The 19,652-nt window shown below is 41.3% G+C and overlaps 1 protein-coding gene across 1 annotated transcript; it reads right to left on the minus strand.

Annotated features, from left to right (window-relative positions):
* Positions 1-2,019: 2,019 nt before the first annotated feature.
* Positions 2,020-18,642, minus strand: LOC124774871. Its single transcript, XM_047249521.1, has 5 exons — positions 18,393-18,642; positions 12,778-12,942; positions 11,513-11,624; positions 2,387-2,471; positions 2,020-2,152 (listed from the first exon to the last, which is right to left on the minus strand). Exons 1-4 carry the CDS (start codon positions 18,626-18,628, stop codon positions 2,400-2,402), a joined length of 585 nt encoding a protein of 194 aa, XP_047105477.1. The 5' UTR covers positions 18,629-18,642; the 3' UTR covers positions 2,020-2,152; positions 2,387-2,399.
* Positions 18,643-19,652: the final 1,010 nt, after the last annotated feature.

A 19,652-nucleotide genomic window follows, 5' to 3' on the forward strand; every position in this document is an offset into this window, starting at 1 on the left:
ATAACATGTGCTTTCGTCCTCACAATAAGTATTTTGACAATAAATAACATGTTCACAGTCCAGCTCCGCAAAACGAAAATCAGCAGACAGTCACTTTCTGCAACAAAGTTCATACCATGTCTGTAGTTTACGGTCCCAGTGTCTTAGACTAAATAACAACGTTATCTGTTTCGCACCGTCTCTGCTGTTACATCAAATATTGACGTTCTTGTGATGAAAACCGCCTGCGACTCTCTTCTGTCTGACCAGGTGTCATGGTGTGGGCAGGCATAAAGTTGCATGGTTGTACTGACCTCCAGATCTTTTTATATGGTACACCCACTGGTAGACATTGTTGTGGCACTGTACTTCTTCCCCACGTGACTCTTTTTAGGGGTGCATTCGTCCCTGACTTCATTTTTATTGATGAAAATGTACGACTGCATTAACCAGCGCAGATGAACGAGCTCTTGAACGAGAATCTATTTGGCGGATGTATTGGCCTGCATATTTTCCAGACTTGAATCCCATCAGTGAAGTGTGGAATGTGTCGGTAAAACATATTGCAGCACATCGACACGCACCAACAGCAGCTGTCAATTATGCTGGCCACAAGAACTCCTTACTAACTGCGTCACCACCATGGGAGTATGCTCCATAGCATGTATTGCCGTCTCTTTGATCACACACCCTATTAAGAACAATGTCTCGCCTATTTTGTGATATCCCAAATCCCGGTGATCAAAGTGTAATTATTGTCTTTGAATAAAAGTGCCATTTCCCTTCGTGTCATTGCATATTTCTTTCAGTGAAATTCTGCACTATACTTTAAACAGTTCTTTCTGCGAGTGATCAAGTTTTATCGAGCTGTATTACCTGGCAGTGACTAGTGTTGCGAAAGTTACGTTAGAATAATACACGAAATGAATAAGACGAAAGATTGTGATCAAAAACTGGTGAATTTTTTAAAAATTACTTTCAAATTGGGAGCCAGTTGCATCACAACATTATCTTACTTCGTGTATCACTGATCAACTCACTGTTGTCAATATATTCTATGTAATACTGTAACACGCAGTAGTAATTTGCCCTCTCATATCCCCCACAATCATGGGATCCTCCTTGGGAACTGCTTGCTAGCGACGTCAGGTACGCCTATCGTGCTGGCTACCTCTTAATAGGACTGCTTTTCACCGAGCGATTTGGAGATGAACGATTTAATACATCTGTTGTTACTAAAGGATTATGGGCAGAACACCGACATCCATGATGGTAGAGCCACATCACTTGACGAGTTCTAATTGGACATTTTCTAATAACAGTGGAACCGTCAACGGGATAAGGGCCAATCATGTACTGCCGATTATGGTATATCACACATTCACACTTCGCTCCCGTTGGTTGAACACTTGATTAAGCCAGAGATTGTTTACCGCTGATCAGTAATACACGTTTCTTAAATTTATGTTACCTTGATTTCTGAAAGTGGTCTCATCAGTAATCAACAGTTCCAACACAAAATTAATATCTTTCTGGATAACCCACAAAAACTACTCAAAACGACGCTGAAAATCACTACCTTGTAGATTTGATGCAGACATGCATGGAACATATATTTTTTGTGTATGAAAAATACGCATACTGCTTCTTTGGTTAAAATCAACATCTCTATTTTTTGACGAAGACGATAATGCGGATTTATTGCAACAGACTGAAGAACCATTACTTCTGCACCTTCGTTGGTAGCAGCAGTCTTCCTTCGCCCACGTTTTCTTGGGGCAGTTCCAAGTGAATAGTTAGTGTTTGAATTTCAAATTAATTCCATATGATGTATAAACGGAAAGGCTGCTACTGTTCTCCTCTTGACTCACGTTGTCTTGCAGTGCCCTAATTCAGCATTTCATTAGCAATTTCGTAACATAAATTGTTATGTAAGTCTGTAATTAGTAAAAAAATTCTTGTGAAATGCACTCATAATCATTTACTTGCTAAATCTTTATTTTTATTTTCTTACAACATGCAATTGAAATTACAGCCATGGTATGAAGTCTCAGGTACGAACATGATGTTGAACACCAATCCACCACCAGTGCAGAATTTTTGCAAATTCTGATGGGAAACCTTCTTCTGCTATTCCTCTTTTTGATCAGCCAGTAGCACTTTGCACAGTAACCTAGAGAAATTGTGAAATAAATAAATAATCTGCATCGTTTGTCCACCTACATAAACAAGACTTGAGTTACTCTATTACTATAAACTCAACATTTATTTAAAAAATGATTCAAATAGAAGAATCTACTCTCCTTGTATCACTGTTATTCATTGTTCTCATTAAGATCAAGGTGTCTATACAAAATTTAGATATTAGACATTGTGAAAAGTATTGCATCAACAGTAGTTTGATTACCTTTTTCATTGTTTTAATGTTCCAAAAGGTCTTTCAGAAATTCTTCTACACCTGAGCTGTCAAGTACGAGGTTCTCGTAAGTTATCTGAAAAAAATTGATAAAAATAGCTTTCAACAACGAAACACCAAAACCTATATTAAATGGTCGGGAAATAATGAAAATGGGGACATTGGTATTTTAACAGTCTTATTAACGTACATACCAATCAGATAAAAAAAGATAATTTCTTAAAATAGTTTGTGCATTAGTAATCCCTTTGCAGTTACCTGTGGCTAGTAACGTTTCCCAACAGATACGGAAATATAGATACTAAAAGTCAACTCATTTAAGGCTATAGGAAAATTCTCAGCCTCATATCAATAGCAAACATTTCTCAAAAGGAGGTCACATGGCTAAAGAACTTGCACAGAGTTCGATCAAAGGTGAAGTTTTTTTTTCGGAAGGGGGCGGGGGGGGGGGGGGGGGGGGGAGCGGGCGTTCACAGCCTTCTGGCTGGTTTGATGTGGTCCGCCACGAATTCCTCTCCTGCGCCAATCATTTCACCTCAGAGTAGCACTTGCGACCTACGTTCTCAATTATTTGCTGGATGTATTCCAATCTCTGTCTTAGTCTACAATTTTTGTCCTCTACAGCTCCCTCTAGTACCATGGAAGTCACTCCCTGATGTCTTAACAAGTGTATTATCCTCCTGTTCCTTCACCCGTTCAGTGTTTTTCACATATTCCCTTCCTCTACGATTCTACGCAGAACATCCTCATTGCTTACCTTATCAGTCCATCTAATTTTCGACATTCGCCTGTAGCACCACATCTCAAATGCTTCGATTCTCTTTTTTTCCGGTTTCCCCACAGTCCATGTTTCACTACCATACAATGCTGTGCTCCAAAAGAATATTCTCAGAAATTTCTTCCCCAAATTGAGGCCTATGTTTGATACTAGTAGACTTCTCTTCGCCAGAAATGTCATTTTTGCCAGTGATAGCCTGCTTTTGATGTGACGCTTGCTTCGTCCGTCATTTGTTACTTTTCTGCCTAGGTAGCAGAAGTCCTTAACTTCATCTACTTCGTGACCACCTACCCTAAGTTTTTCGCTATTCTAACTTGTGCTACTTCTCATTACTTTCGTCTTTTTTCGATTTATTCTCAATCCATATTCTATTCTCACTAGTTCGTCATTCCATTCGGCATATCATGTAATTCTTCTTCACTTTCAATCAGGATAGTCATGTCATCAGTGAAAATTGTCATTGACATCCCTTCACCTTGAATTTTATTTCCATTCCTGAACCTTTCTTTCATTTACATCATTGCTTCTTCCTTGTACAGGTTGAACTGTAGAGGGTAAAACTACATACCTGTCTTACACCCTTTTTAGTCAGAACACTTCGTTATTGGTTGTCCACTCTTAACATTCCCTCTTGGCTCTTTATATGTTGTATATTACCCGTCGCTCCCGAAACCTTACTCCTATTTTTCTCAGAACGTCGAACACTTTGAACCACTTTACACTGTCGAATACTTTTTCCGGGTCGACAAATCCTCTGAACGTGTCTTGATTTTTCTTTAGTCTTGCTTCCATTATCAACCTTAACATCAGAATTGCCTCTCTGGTTCCTTAATCTATTCTAATGCCAAATTGATCGTAATCTAGCACATTCCAATTTTTTCCATTCTTCTGTATATTATTCTTTCAGCAACTTCATGAGCTGTCTGCATGAGCTGTTAAACTGATAATTCTAGCACATGTCAGCTCTTGCAGTCTTCAGAATTGTGTGGATGATATTTTTCCGAAACTCAGAAGGTAAGTCGCCAGACTCATACATTCTACACACCAACGTGAATAGCTAGATAATATCACAGGAGTACAGACAATTAAGGATTGAATTAGACAGACGACTCGACTTTTCTACGAAAAGTCACAGCAGTCCGAAAATAGGCTTGTCTCGAATCCCGGGAACAAACCACACAGAAAGGGCACAACGAGATGGCCCGACCTGCTAAGGTAGTGAAAAACTGCCACACTGATGTATATTAGCCACCATAAAATACTCAGCACACAATAGGACCAACACAAACAATAGGACCACCTAAAATACACATTAGGAAGCTCAGGAATAGTGCAAAGCACTTAACTTGCATAACCTAGAGATAGTCAGGCACTATCCAATTACGTAAAGAGCGAGAGCGTTACAATAGAGTACCGTATTTCAGAATCTCTGTCTGACCATGATGTAATCTAACTGAAATCTTCCCGTATCATCCGGTCTTTTCCAATTATACCTCCTCCTCTCGTGATTTCTGAACAGAGTATTCGCTGCAGCTAATTGAAATTTATTGCAGAACTCAATTAGTCCCTCTCTTCTCTCATTCCATGTCTCAAGCCCACCTTTCTCCTCTAATCTTTTCGTCTTCTCCTACAACTGCTTTCCAGTGCCCCATGATTATTACAGTTTCATATCTGTTTGTTTACTTCATTACCGTTTCAGTATCCTCACGCTTTCTTTTTCTTCGCCTTCAGCTTGCGTGCATACTTGAAGTATCGTTGTCGGTGTTTCTTTGCTGTAGATTCTGAGAAGAACAACCTTATCACTGAACTGTTCGCTGTAACACACTCTTTGCCCGGACTTTCTATTTATAACGAATCTTATTCCCGTTATACCATTTTCTGCTGCTATTGACATTACCCTATACTCATCTGACCAGAAATCCCTGTCTTCTTTCCATTTCAATTCACTGGCCCCTACTATACGTAGATTGAGCCTTTGCATTTCCCTTTTCAGATTTTGTAGCTTCCCTACCACGTACAAGCTTCTGACATTCCACTCCCCGACTCGTAGAACGTTATACTTTCATTGATTATTCAATCATTTCTCATGGTCAGCCTTCCCCTCGGCAGTCCCCTCTCGGAGATCCGAAAGGGGAACTATTCCGGTGTCTTTTGCCAATGGAGAGATCATCACGACACTTTTTTTTTCAATTAGAGGCCACATTTTCTGTGGATACACGTTATGTGTCTTTAATACAGTGGTTTCTATTGCCTTCTTCATCTTCATGCCGCTGATCTTCGCTGATTCTCCCTGCTTTAGGGGCAGTTAGCCACCCCAAGGACAAGAGAGTGCCCCGAACCTCCGTCCACTCCACCGGCTCTTTGAGAAGGCCGGAAGACTTCGGCCGCCACTGCTGATTATTAATCAAAATTTAATCGGTGCCGGATTTCGAACCTGGGACCGAGGAAGTTTTGATTACAAATCAAAGACGCTATCCCTAGGCAAATACATCAACCCCAGTTTTCAGCAGAGCAGAAAGAATAATGTGCAATCAATTCAGGAAGGTAATTCCTTAACATGGAAACAGTAAATATAAGATAAGCTTAGGGAAAACCGCATAAAATCCAATGATTTTCATAAGGCAGAAGTTACTTTTCAAACTGACTGTTTTAGTGTCTTAACGCCCGACAGCATACTTCAGCAGTCATGTTGACAATTGCAAACATTAGCAGAAAGAATGTGAATTACAATTCTTTAGATACCTAAATAATTTAAAGGAAAGGAATTACTTATAATAATATTTTGTATTTTCTTGGCGAAAATTTATGAAGCGAACCAGATATGCTAAACAAGTGTAATAACGTGTGTTTTCTTTTCACCACAAAAATTGAATGATCATATCGACTGGATACCTGGAAACAAGTCACCAGAGATTTGAGACAAAAATCTTGACGAAGGTGTTATGGAGGTTGGACTGCACGAATGGCAAGACAAGATGGTGTAAGGTTATTCATTTAAATATAAGGGATTATGAAAGGAAGGGCATGTATGTCGGAACAGGCGCAATAATGGTCGAATTCTATTGGGGGAAATGACAGATTTCCGTTTCTATAATTTCGTGGCTATAGAAATTTGCATATCCAGAAATTTGACGAGGAGAGTAAACATAAATAAGTGGTGGGACGTGATACACGAATGCAAGCAGAGAGGTGTTGGGCATGATGTTCAATGATCTGTAGTGGGCGACAGAAATTAGCGGAAGCTGGCATACATTATGATGTATAAATGGCTGTACTTTGATTGCTCACCATATTCAAAGTATTACTCTATTGTGATATTTCTGCCAGACGAATTGTGACTAGTGCCAGAAGTTTGGAGGTGTTCGTCTCTGGGATAGCATGATGAGGCATCGAATGCCAAGTCACATATTATTTTGTTAAGCGTATGTAGAGGCAGATGTACATTCGGATCACAATTTGGCTCGAGGTTAAGAGAGAACAGTCACAAATAATCAGTGTATAATGTTGCCGGATACTGAATAATTATGATGTTTACTTCAAGTTCTCTTATACTACGGATACTGCGATAATAATTACTAAATTCGGCAGTACAGTTGAAGAGGAGTGGACATCACTTAAAATGGGAATCATAGACAAGTACAACGATGGTAACAGCAAAGAAACCTTGTGTAAAACAAAACCAGTTGATCCACTTATGTGACGTCCAATAGGGCATAATCGTTGACTTTTGGGACAATGGCGGAAGCGTTATGAAGCGGAAGTCTGTAAAATGTTCGCGTGCCATCGTAGTTTAAGTATACATACATGGGAAAAGGGAAAATAGCGGTATCCAAGACTGGTGCCGAGGCAACTACGGTGTACAAGGGCGTTAGTTGACAGGGCTGAACGACGGCTGCGGAAATGTGTGGATGTGCAACTGTTGAGGGACTGACCACCACGATGAACCAAGGGGCTACTGTGTCCCCTCAAAGACTGTTCAGCGAACTTTGCTGCATATGAGCCTGCGCAGCAGGAGCTTCGTTCATGCACCCATGCTGACTTCTGTTCATCATCGACAATGGCTGGAATTTGCAACCAATACCGAAACTGGACGTCCACTTAGTGGGGAGAGGTGGCCTTTTCAGATGACTCACGGTTCATGCTCCATCGGACAGATGGCTATTGGACTGTACGTCTGGAAGTAAAGGATGCAGGGTTGAGGGGCAGCCATGGTCTGGGGAGTGTTTTCGTGGGTTGCCGCTCGGTCTTGGGCGACTTGCACAGTTCGCGCGGCTCCCCCCATTGTTGGTTCGAGTCCTACCTCAGGCATGAGTGTGTGTGTGTGTGTGTGTGTGTGTGTGTGTGTGTGTGTTGTCCTTAGAGTAATTTAGTTTAAGTTGGATTAATCAGGGTGTAAGCCTAGGGACCGATGACCTCAGCATTTTGGTCCCATAGGAACTTATCACAACTACCACCGCATTCTGTGGGTGAACTCGTCATTCTGGAAGGCACACTGGATCAACACAAGCATGCATTTATCCTTGGAAACCATGTCAACTACGTTCATCCTGGCACGAAGGCATCTATCAGCAGGACGACTCAATGTGTCTCACAGATCGCATTTTACGTGTGTAGTTAGAAGAGTTTAAAGTACTTCCCAGGATCGAAACCCAATCGAGAACATATGGAACCACCTCGAACGAGCTGTTCACGGCACGGATCATCAGACGAGAAACCGGGCGCAGCTCGCCACATCACTTTAGTCGCCCATGGCTCCACAGCCCTGTCCATAGCTTCTAGAACGTCACTGATTCTCTTCCTGCACGTCCCTCAGCTGTCTGCGTTGCAAAATGTGGTTATTCAGGCTTTTGATTGGTGCTCATATTCTAGTGACTGGACAGTGTAAATGGCTGCTCGAAAAATGTAAAGAACTTGCAAGAGCAATGACAGTAGAAAGAAAAGCCTGAACACGCACGAAAATCAAGAAACTATCGTTTACATTAAATGCAACGGTCTCAACATTTCTACTGTTTAACAGAGAGGAGAGGGCGGATGGATGGAATGGGTAGGCACACACCGACGCCCTCTATGAGGGACAAGAACTGTGTGCTGTCGTGACAAAAGAAGAAATGGAAGTCGATTTCAGTGACATAGGGAACATACACTACTGGCCATTAAAATTGCTACACCACGAAGATGACGTGCTACAGACGCGAAATTTAACCGACAATAAGAAGATGCTGTGATATGCAAATGATTAACTTCCCTGAGAATTCACACAAGGTTGGCGCTGGTGGCGACAACTACAATGTGCTCACATGAGGAAAGTTTCCAACCGATTTCTCATACACAAACAGCAGTTGACCGGCATTGCCTGGTGAAACGTTGTTGTGGTGCCTCGTGTAAAGAGCAGAAATACATACCATGACGTTTCCGACCTTGATAAAGGTCGGATTGTAGCCCATCGCGATTGTGGTTTACCGTATCGCGACATTGTTGCTCGCGTTGTTCGAGATCCAATGACTGTTAGTAGAATATGGAATCGGTGGGTTCAGCAGGGTAAAACGTGAACGCCATGCTGGAATCCATCGGCCTCGTATCACTACAAGTCGAGATGATAGGCATCTTATCCGCATGGCTGTAACGGATCGTGCAGCCACGTCTCGATCCCTGAGTCAACAGATGGGGACGTTTACAAGACAGCAACCATCTGCACGAACAGGTTGATGACGTTTGCAGCAGCATGGACTATCAGCTCGGAGACCATAGCTGCGGTTACCCTTGACACTGCATCACAGACAGGGGCGCCTGCGATGGTGTACTCAACGACGAACCTGGGTGCACGAATGGAAATGAAATGTGTGTGAAATCTTATGGGACTTAACTGCTAAGGTCATCAGTCCCTAAGCTTACACACTACTTAACCTAAATTATCCTAAGTACAAACACACACCCATGCCCGAGGGAGGACTCGAAGCTCCGCCGGGACCAGCCGCACAGTCCACGACTGCAGCGCCCAAGACCGCTCGGCTAATCCCGCGCGGCTGCACGAATGACAAAACGTCATTGCTTCGGATGAATCCAGGTTCTGTTTACAGCATCATGATGGTCGCATCCGTGTTTGGCGACATCACGGTGAACGCACACTGGAAGCGTGTACTCGTTATCGCCATACTTGCGTATCACCCGGCGCGATGGTACGGGGTGCCATTGGTTACACGTCTCGGTCACCTCTTGTTCGCAGTGAACAGTGGACGTTACATTTCAGATGTGTTACGACCCGTGGCTCTACCCTTCATTCGATCCCTGCGAAATCGTACATTTCAGCAGGATAATGCACGACCGCATGTTGCAGGTCCTGTACGGGCCTTTCTGGAAACAGAAAGTGTTAGACCCCTTCCCTGGCCAGCACATTCTCCAGATCTCTCACCAATTGTAAACGTCTGGTCAGTGGTGGCCGAGCAACTGGCTCGTCACAATACGCCAGTCACTACTCTTGATGATCTGTGGTATCGCGTTGAAGCTCCGTGGGCAGCTGTACCTGTACATGCCATCCAAGCTCTGTTTGACTCAATCCCAGGCGTATCAAGGCCGCTACTATGGCCAGAGGTGGTTGTTCTGGGTACTGATTTCTCGAGATCTATGCGCCCAAACTGTGTGAAAATGTAATCACATGTCAGTTCTAGTATAATATATTTGTCCAATAAATACCCGTTTATCAACTGCATTTCTTCTTGTTGTAGGAATTTTAATGGCCAGTAGTGTATTATCAGAGTTTGACAGAGCTTTCAGAGACTGGCGAAGGAACAAGGCAGAAGTGAAGGCACAAAAGAGACAGCTGTGATTGATAATGGAGGCGAGAATTTAGAAAGGACACCTTCATTGGATTTGCCATTTTAAAAGCGGTCTGAAACTTAAAATGATGCTAGTTGTTCGAAGTTCTCGGAAAAGTAGGAATAAGTTACATGGGTAGAGGGTAATATGAAATGTGTATAAGAACCAAAAGGGAATAGTGAGAACGGAAGACCAAGGGAGACGGTGTTGGTTAAAAAAGGGTGTAACACAAGGAATTACTCTTTCTTCTCTGTTGTCCAAACAGCACGTAGAAGAAGCAAAGACGAAACTAAAAGACATGAGATTAACATTTAAGATGAAAGTGCATCAAGCAAAGACGAAACCAAAAGACATGAGTTTAACATTTAAGATGAAAGTGCATCAGTGGTAACAGTAGTTGTTTTAGTTATCCTCAGTGAGAGTGAGAAGGATTTACAGGAGGTTTTAAATGAGATGAACAGTCTAATAAGTAGTGACTGTGGACTGAGGGTAAATCAAAGAAAGACGAAATAAAATGGAATAACAGGTAAGAGATTAGGAATAAACTTAACATCACAGCTGAAGACTAAGAAGTAGACGAAGGACTTCTGCTACCATCGAAGTAAAATAACACATTACGCAAGAAGTAGGGCGGGTGTAAGCAGTAGACCAGCACAAGTAAATATGACATTAGTCACTAAAATAATCCCTCTTGTATTAAACTTAGTTCTTAATTTGAGCAACGAATCTAAGGGAATGTACGTTTGGAGCACAGCATTGTAATGAAGTGAACTATGGACTCTAAGAAAAACTAGAAAGAAAAGGAGGTGTTAAAAATGTTGTGTTGCTGAAAGATGCCGAAAATTTAGTGACCTTATAAGGTAATAAATGACACAGAAATGGCAAGGACGGGAGTGTGTCGCAGACGCTGACAATAAGAAGCGACAGGATGATATGAGAAGTGTTGAGACCTCTCGGTGTAACCTCCAACAGGTAAACACTGTAGTGGAAGACAAAGACTGGAATATAGACAACAAATAACCAAGGATATTTTTGTCTAAGTGCTACTCTGAGATTAACTGGTTGTCACAAAAGAGAAAATCGCGGCTGGCCATATCAGCAGTAGAGGATACAACCGGAGAGGGAGTTAAGACAGATCTGGACTTGTCGCTCGAATATCTGTATCCTGGAGCGAAGGGACGAAGTCAGTATTCTCAATATACTGAAATACATGAACACATTAGGTGATATGGATTTACGGAAAGCGAAAAAGACATGTGAAGTGTTTTGCAGATATATCCTCTGGTCTCCTGCACTACTTGGATACTCAGTTGATAAGATACTTTATAATAAATCATGAAGTGATGCGAATTCTATCATTCAACAGTTTTCAGTAGTAATGATAAAGCTAGCATAAAGATACGTATTTGATCGAAGGATTACTATCTGTTATTATTCAAAATGATAGTTCCATCCTTAAGTAAAATAGACGTCCGTTTTTCTCAGTGCAATGAACTGAGGAACACTTATTTACAACTAATACTAACCGTAACAGATGGTGCAGACACTGATAACTGCACAGAGTTGACGTTAGCTGTGGTGTCGTCAATCGGTGTGGTATCTGCAGTAGCTGAGGCTTGAAAACCAGGCGCATTTATGCTGAAACAGTAACACCACAAGAGTGAATATATGCCGATAAAACGCAAACCTTAAGTGTCATGTAGAGTCCAAAGCAGAGAGACGATTTTCAGGAAATAACCGATAACAACAAACAACCGACTGAGAAACCTATTTTTATGTCTTTTCGAAATTCATACGTCTACAGTTTTCGATATCACAGACACTTAATATTCTTCGTTGACACAGAAGGCGTGAGACGGCTCGCTTTATTAAAATGCATTCGTATGTTTCGTGAAACATTCGTAATACATTGTTTTCTACATTTAAGTGGACACGGTTCATCAAATCGGCTTACTTACATAGAGAAGCTTATACGTTCTTGTGGAAAACTTCTGGTATAGGGTGTGACAAAATACATGAAAATTATGCAGCAAATTTGCATTCTTATGAAATGTGTTCTCTTAATATTGGCCTCTTTCAAAGTAGCATGATCTGAGTTCACTCAAGTATGCACTGGTCAAAACATTTATGCACTTTTTTTTTTTTTTTAATCTGGCTACGTTGGAACTCCATAGGCTTTGCCTCTTGGCAAAGTTCAAGGAAATGAACTTGATAACATGCTCGTCCACTGCATGCGTAAACGTATTTCGAATACAAACTTAGTGAGTTTTCGTATGACATAATTAAGTACTAAGTCAGTTTGTTTTCTCTGCGTTGATTTGTAAGTTTCTAACTATGTGAGGGGATTAACTGTGATGGCTCCTGTGCAGTGAAGTACCATTTCTGTGATGCTGTATTAGATATGTATTAGAGCGTGGAGGACGTCAAGGGAAAGAGATTATCGTCCAAGTTTTAAAGACAAGTCAGAGCGTGGAGGACGTCAAGGGAAAGAGATTATCGTCCAAGTTTTAAAGACAAGTCAGACTCAACTGTGTTACATGTTTTCATTCCGTTATGCACAGGAGAAGGATATAAAATTTAACTCGAAAAATTGTTACACAGTCTGATGGATATCATAACATAACTAGTGTTCTTACTGGCAAAATACTAATGTAAGTATCTTCGACAACTACGAATCGAATTGGATGACGAGGTGCGCGCCATTGCCTCACCAGCCTCGTCTGCTTGTTACATTCTTAGATTTACTCGGCAAGTAGATTATGAGCCAGAGAAGAAGTGATAATTGACTCACCTGATTGCTCCTGCCCCGTCCAGACGGCCCTCTCTCACAGTGCCGGCCAGCTCGTAGTTTCCTTCCATAGTGATGTCTCCGCTAACTTCGATGGTTCTACCAGTTCTCTTCACTTTAAGCGATGAGATTCCAGAGATGGTAAGGTCACTCAGGACTCCTTCCACACTAAAACACAGCGTAGGGGTATCATAAGTAAAATAGTCGACACTGGAAAAAAATATCTCTACAGTGAAAGCCTACATTTGATGAGACAGTCACTGTGAAGTCAGCCTGCCAAATGTACATATCTTGCACTGAGATCAAATCCAAAAGACTGTGCTAACGGTTTATTTCAACCTAGCGGACTGACAAACTATAACTGTTCATGTTCGGTGAGGACTTGATAAAAGCATGCTCATGGGGGATGATATAGTGGGGTGGCATACCTACCTATATGCAGTGTGGTACTGGGAAACCTTAAAAGTAGTTGTGGCAGCCCTGATGAGTTGGTAGAAAGATGGAAGCGGCATCTCTAAGCGGCAAAGTACTTGCCGTTTAAGAGTCGTGAACCAGTATCACAACGTGCATTTGCGTGAAAGTATTTCACAAGAATGGCGACAGTCTGACTGCTGCTCTTGGGTAATTCCGACTTCGTTACAATTCAGGAGGGCATGGGCGCGTTCCATCTCGCCACGTCATCAATAAATGGATTGATAATTCCGAGAAGATACGTACAGCTACAAAAAGGACTTCACCAAGAGGTCAAAGTATGGTACGAAACCCAGGAAAAGTTAAAAACATTTCGGGCGTCAATCAGAGAGAGCCCTTGGCAATGTATAAGGAAGAAGGTGGCTATGTTAAATCTAAGCCGAACAATGGCCTATGGTACTCTGCATTGATCCGGAGGTTAACCCCCATAAAATTCAAGTTGTACAGCAACTGAATCCATCTGAATACAACACTTCAGCGAAAAATTATGGTAATGATTAATGACTGCCCCAATTTTGTTAACAATCTTTTCGTGGATGAGACTCCTTTCTGTATAACTAGGCACGTAAAGAAACCGATTTTTCGGTATTGGGAGCATGAAAAATTGTGGTAATGATTAATGGCTGCCCCAATTTTCTCGACAATCTTTTCGTGGATGAGACTCCTTTTTGTATAACTAGGCACGTAAAGAAACCGATTTTTCGGGATTGGGAACATGGAAATTCTCGTCAGTTACATGAACGACGAATGCACTGGATAAAGGTTGGAGACTGGTGTGATTACTCCTTGCGGGTGACAGAGGGAATACAATGAAGTAACGTCTGAAGGAAAAATAGATATGATAGAGACTTTTGCAGCTGAACATGTTCAAAAGCAAAGGGAAGGTTATACCACTAGCCCAACGATAATCGCTGAGGTGAGAACTAAGACTGGAGAAGCACCAATGGAAGTGATTCGAATTGTCTTTCAAAATTTCAGAATTTCATCCCAAGAGGGCAAAAGTTTGAACAGGTATCTTGTAGGACTTTGCAAAGCCTTTTTTTTAGCAACACTTAATAGCCTGTATTTCACAGGTTATTTTCAATGATAAAACTTCTAAATTAATGTTCTTTACCTTTGTGTTTATTACTTCAGAATTTACCGCTTCCTTGTACCACCATGTACGAGGTATACTACTCAGAAGACATTAGGATAAATTGTGATGATAAAAGTAGTTGATGAATGTTTCGTAGTGTCATCCGTGATAGGTAATTTGCTTTCTCCGAAATATACGAAAGACATCATTGGCTTAACTTAAAATTTAATGTAGAAGCTCCTACACTTATGTCATGCATATGGCTTTTGTTACAGCCCATCGCTGCTAAAGTGAACGGATCACTACAGCGTCATCTTCGCAATGTTTCACTTTCATTGGGTTATGAAGGAACCATGCACGTTGTGCAAATGAGCTACGGTGCGGTTTGCACGAACTGAGATGTCTAATGCTGGGCATGGGAACATGATTCGAGAAAGGTGATGGAGTCGTTGAGGCCCTAGAGTCGTTTACGGAACAAGTGAGGTTAAAATTCCTGTCAGGCAATCCAAATATCCGTAATTTTCTTAAATCTTTTCATGCAATTTGCAGGATGGTTGCACTAAAAATTGGTTGCACTGAAAAGACGCGGAGAGTTTCGTGCACACCTTCGACGAATCTCAGCCTGGGCCCGTAGCTAATGGCCCCGTTATCGACGGGACAAGATGAGTATCTTCCTTCCGTCCTTGGTTCCTGATTCAGATAGGGACAATGTCTCAACTAGGATTATGAAAACTCGCATTAAACCATTTCATACTGGCAGCTCCTTTAAGACAACAAGCTGTAATGCGACACCCATTGACGTGGAGATTTCAATATAACTGTTTGGCCAAAGTACAGGAACACTTAAGCAGACTGATGATTATAATGGCGATGATGTGTTCCGCCAATACGGCGGGGTCCATCACTGCAAGTTCAGCATTCTCTAGCCCTCTCAGTTTTCCGCCATCCTTTTCGAAACTGTGTATGATTCACTTAACTTGATGTCGTTTATTATCTAGTATTTTCTTCCATATCTGGCTGTCTTCCCAGACACCATATTATGGATATTAGGACTGCTGAATAGGGATTTAAGCCTCAGTCATCCTCTAAGTCACTCCAGTGCCCCTCGTCCATGCAAATGTACCTAATGTATCATTTACTAAGCAGTCTCTTATCATCCAGTGAGCTAGCCACTTCCTTTTCCTCCTATTAGTTCTTTCCAACATTTGTCTATTCGTATTCATTAGGTGTAACACAAGTTCATTATTTATTTTATCCGTCCATTTCTCCTTCAAATCCACATCTCCGAAGGCTGTAGGCATTTCCCTTCTCTCCGTAGCTATGTCGATTTTTCGAGACGATACCACGCCACACCACATACAAAACATTTTACTGATCTTTTCTTAAATGATTGTTTCTTAATTATGCGTTATACTACTAGTCATTTTGCATCCTTGGTACCTGAAGCTGTCAACTTGTTCCACTAACTCATCACAAATTTTCATTTCTGTCGTCCTTAGTTGCCTTGCATAAACCCTTGCCTTAGTCTTTTGCACATTTATCGTTATCCCACATTCCACGCTTTCAGTTCCTTTCACAAATTATTGTTAAATGACTTTTTCGTTTCCACTTTGTAACACGATATCATAAGAAATCTTATGCATTCGATTATCCTTCCTTCCATTATCACACCACTCTGTTGTTGAAAGAGGTTTTCAGTTGAATCATTTAAACAGACATTAAACTGAGTAGGTGAAAGACAACAGCCTCCTCTAACTCTTCTCCCAGGTCCTTTCCTTCTGTCATCGATTCTTCTATCCTTAGTTTTACCTGTTGTGTCGTGAACAGATTGTTTATTACTCCATATTATTTTCAGTAAACTAATTTGCTTCAGAACACCTAAAAGCGTAACCCACCGTACTCTATGAAAAATTTATACAAAGTCAATAAAAACTGGACAATCATGCCTATATTTTCCTGGGTATCAGAAGACCTGTCAGTTATTCCTTAGAGTCGAATAGCATCTCCTGTTCCTTTACCCGTCCTTAAGCCGAACAGCTCTTAAATCTAATTATCTTTCAGTTGTAGATTATAATCGTCTGTTCACTATTGTTTGCACAGAACGATACTCAGCAGAGGTTTTGTGAGTTTTCTGATGCAGCCAAGATATATACTGTTTGCAAATAGTAAATCACCGGCCTGCAGCCAGCAGCAGCTCTGAAAATATTACCGCCAGCAGGCTAGGTAAGACACCATAATGTCCCACTGTCACATTTTCTCTCTCTCTCTCTCTCTCTCTCTCTCTCTCTCTCTTTCCCTCTCTCCTGATTATTTCAATCGCATGTTTATTTCTAAACTGCTAAACACGAGATGGTGTTCATCTTAGAAGATTTTAAATTGATATTTTAGTAATAATTTATACGAGATAACCAATATCAGTGCAACATTGCTCCCCAATTTCAGTGCAAAATATTTGTTTTCCAAGTAGGTATAGATTTTTGATTTCAATATATTTTGAAATATATTCGCTGACTACGAATTCCTGGCATAGGCTGTATTAGATGTAGATCTGCTTTCCAATACAGATATATGAAAATTTATGGCAGACTCGGAATCGAAACAGGCTTTTCTACTTACTGTTAGCGGACCGACACAGATCTACATCCTTCATACTGTCAACATCCTTCTATAGTAGCCCACCAAATTCATCACCTAATGCTTGATTACGTTATAAGGATGTAGTGTGTGGCGTATGGAGCTCTGGGTCTGACTAGGGAACGTGCGTAGACAGCCGACCTGGTTTAGGATACCACTCGTGTTTAATGGGACATCCAATTTCGAGACCCGGACTGGCACAGATTTGCGTATGCCAATATTATGTAATAGGTCTGTACCTAATACGACTGATATTAGGGATTCAAAGTCAGCGAATAAATTTCGAAGTATTTCGTGCAGCTGTGAATCGTCACAGTGTCTGTTCTACCGGACATGCATGTCATTCTACACACAAAAAAACCGACGCACCACGAAGGAGTTGTACAGACTGGTTGCAAATCGATATTTGTACAGGTATCGACGAAAAATGGAAAATTGTAAACTATGGTGGCCGATGGATGATTGTGTGACGCTGCAGCACAATTTCACTGTGCAGCTGGCAAGAATAGTAAACAGAGGATAGTAAACAGAGAATATCTTCAACATTTCGCGGCCCTGTTACCAACTGTATAAATATTAATTTTAATTTTAATAATCAACAGCCTCAGTTGCACCGTCTACCTAGAATTTCCCAAGGTCTCAGTCGGGATAACCAAACCTTCTTCAGAATAACAGTAACTACCGTTTGTCCATAGTGGACATCGACAAGCTGAAACTACAAATCCTTGAATTATCGTCAGACTGTAAAACTTGTCTGGCACTGCCTCGGCCCCACTTCGCGACTGCGATGCGACAGCCACGACTGCTGTACCATCGCAGAAGATCTTCTGTGAAGTTTGGAAAGTAGGGGACGAGGTACTAGCGGAAGTAAAGCTATGAGTACGGGGCGTGAGTCGTGCTTGGGTAGCTCAGATGGTGGAGCACTTTCCCGCGAAAGGCAAGGGTCCCGAGTTCGAGTCTCGGTTCGGTAAACAGTTTTAATCTGCCAGGAAGTTGCATATGACCGCACACTCCGCTGCAGCGTGAAAATCTCATTCTAGGGAATTATGTGTTCGTAAAAATCGTCATATTTCCTAAATGGCTCAAAATATCGAACCGATTTCTTCTGTAAATGATAGCATGCAAACAGACAAATATGTAGTGTGATACATACGCGATTTTTTTTTATTCACTGGGATATGGAAGAAATTTGTCTGCAGCAGTTAGTGTATCTGAGGTAATGGACGCGAAAACACGTCAGTAGCGCTTAAGGAAAATGAAAGGGTCGCATTTAAACACTTCCTTGGCACCTGGACACTGGTGGAGGATGGCTAGTTAACACGTCAACAGCAGTCAAAGGGTTAGAAAGATTACATGACTACATTAGCAGTTTATCGAACGCCAAGTAATGTCTAGTGAAATTTTAGGACCCTTTAGGCAAACGCTAATTTGTACTCACTCTTGGGTTGTAGAATCCAGTGAGAAGGAGAGTCTGCTGACTTCCAGGTCGTCACCGGAAATGGGTCTAACAGCACCGACGTGAGTGAGTTTAAGGCCTGGTAGCAGCTTTGCAGCAAGTTGTCCAGAGCCGAGACGCAGCAGCTTTTCGACTAGGTGACTGCGGTCATGTTCGTCGGCAGTCGTCACAGTGCCCAGCAGCAGCGCCAGCACAGCAATGTAAGCAGACGTCCTCATTCTCGTGAAGGTTGTAACCTGCAAACATAGCAACTTTCATTACTAACTGATATAATGTAAAATCCATTTTCGGTCTTCGGTCGTAGCTTCTAGTTTCTATCTAGTTCACCTAACCCCTTTGCTCCAAACATCTTTCTTAAGTACTTTTCTGCCATCATATAGTGCAATTGAAAAGTTGAGTGTTGCTGTTGTACCAAACCGATTACGAACGTCTCACAGTAGGAATGTATCTGAGTGGAGGATAAGGTAACTCTCTGATTGTTCACGAGCTCGTTTTTTTCTTATTTTATATATTTACACGTCACGTTCCGTAGGATCAAATGGGCGAGCAAATTTCCTAGGTCGTGGAGCTTGTTAGTACATGAAATTTCAACATAAGAGTAACAACAGATAAAAATAATATGTTAATGAACCCAGAAGTCAAGCCATAAGCTTACGTAAACGCAATCAACAATACAACGTAATATAATATAATAAAATAATGGAATAGATGATAAAATGTTGAAATGCGTGGCTTTTTAAAATGTATTGAATTAATGAGATTAATTTTTCGGCATGAATGACAAGCACAATAAGCTGAGCTATGCCTGGAAATAAGTTCGTATTAGTTCATATTATTTTGCAGGGTGAAGTAGTTTCTTTCTCCGCTGTAGATTTGTGCTTACCATTCTTCATAATGCTACGTTTGGTCGCCGTGTTCACCTTTGAAGTCTTGACCGTGTTCCCATTAAGCTTATCGGATCTTCGTAATTTTTCAAAGTACACAGGTGGGCTTCAGTTCTTGTAATTATTGTACTATTTGAAATAACAACTCACACGACCTTTCTGTTAATAAAACAATACTGTATTTTTCTAAACGGTGCACATATGAAATACATACTCCTCACTTAATTCATAGCGACCCCAAAATGGCGGCCTACAATTACTCGCTAAAAATGGCGTGCTTCTCACTCGTTCACTAGCTGAGCTCGAATCCTTCCTTCCTCCTACTGGTACCAGAAAAAATCCTTCGTTTTTTAACAAC

Source organism: Schistocerca piceifrons, chromosome 2 (genome assembly GCF_021461385.2).
Source record: "Schistocerca piceifrons isolate TAMUIC-IGC-003096 chromosome 2, iqSchPice1.1, whole genome shotgun sequence".
NCBI lineage: Eukaryota > Metazoa > Arthropoda > Insecta > Orthoptera > Acrididae > Schistocerca > Schistocerca piceifrons.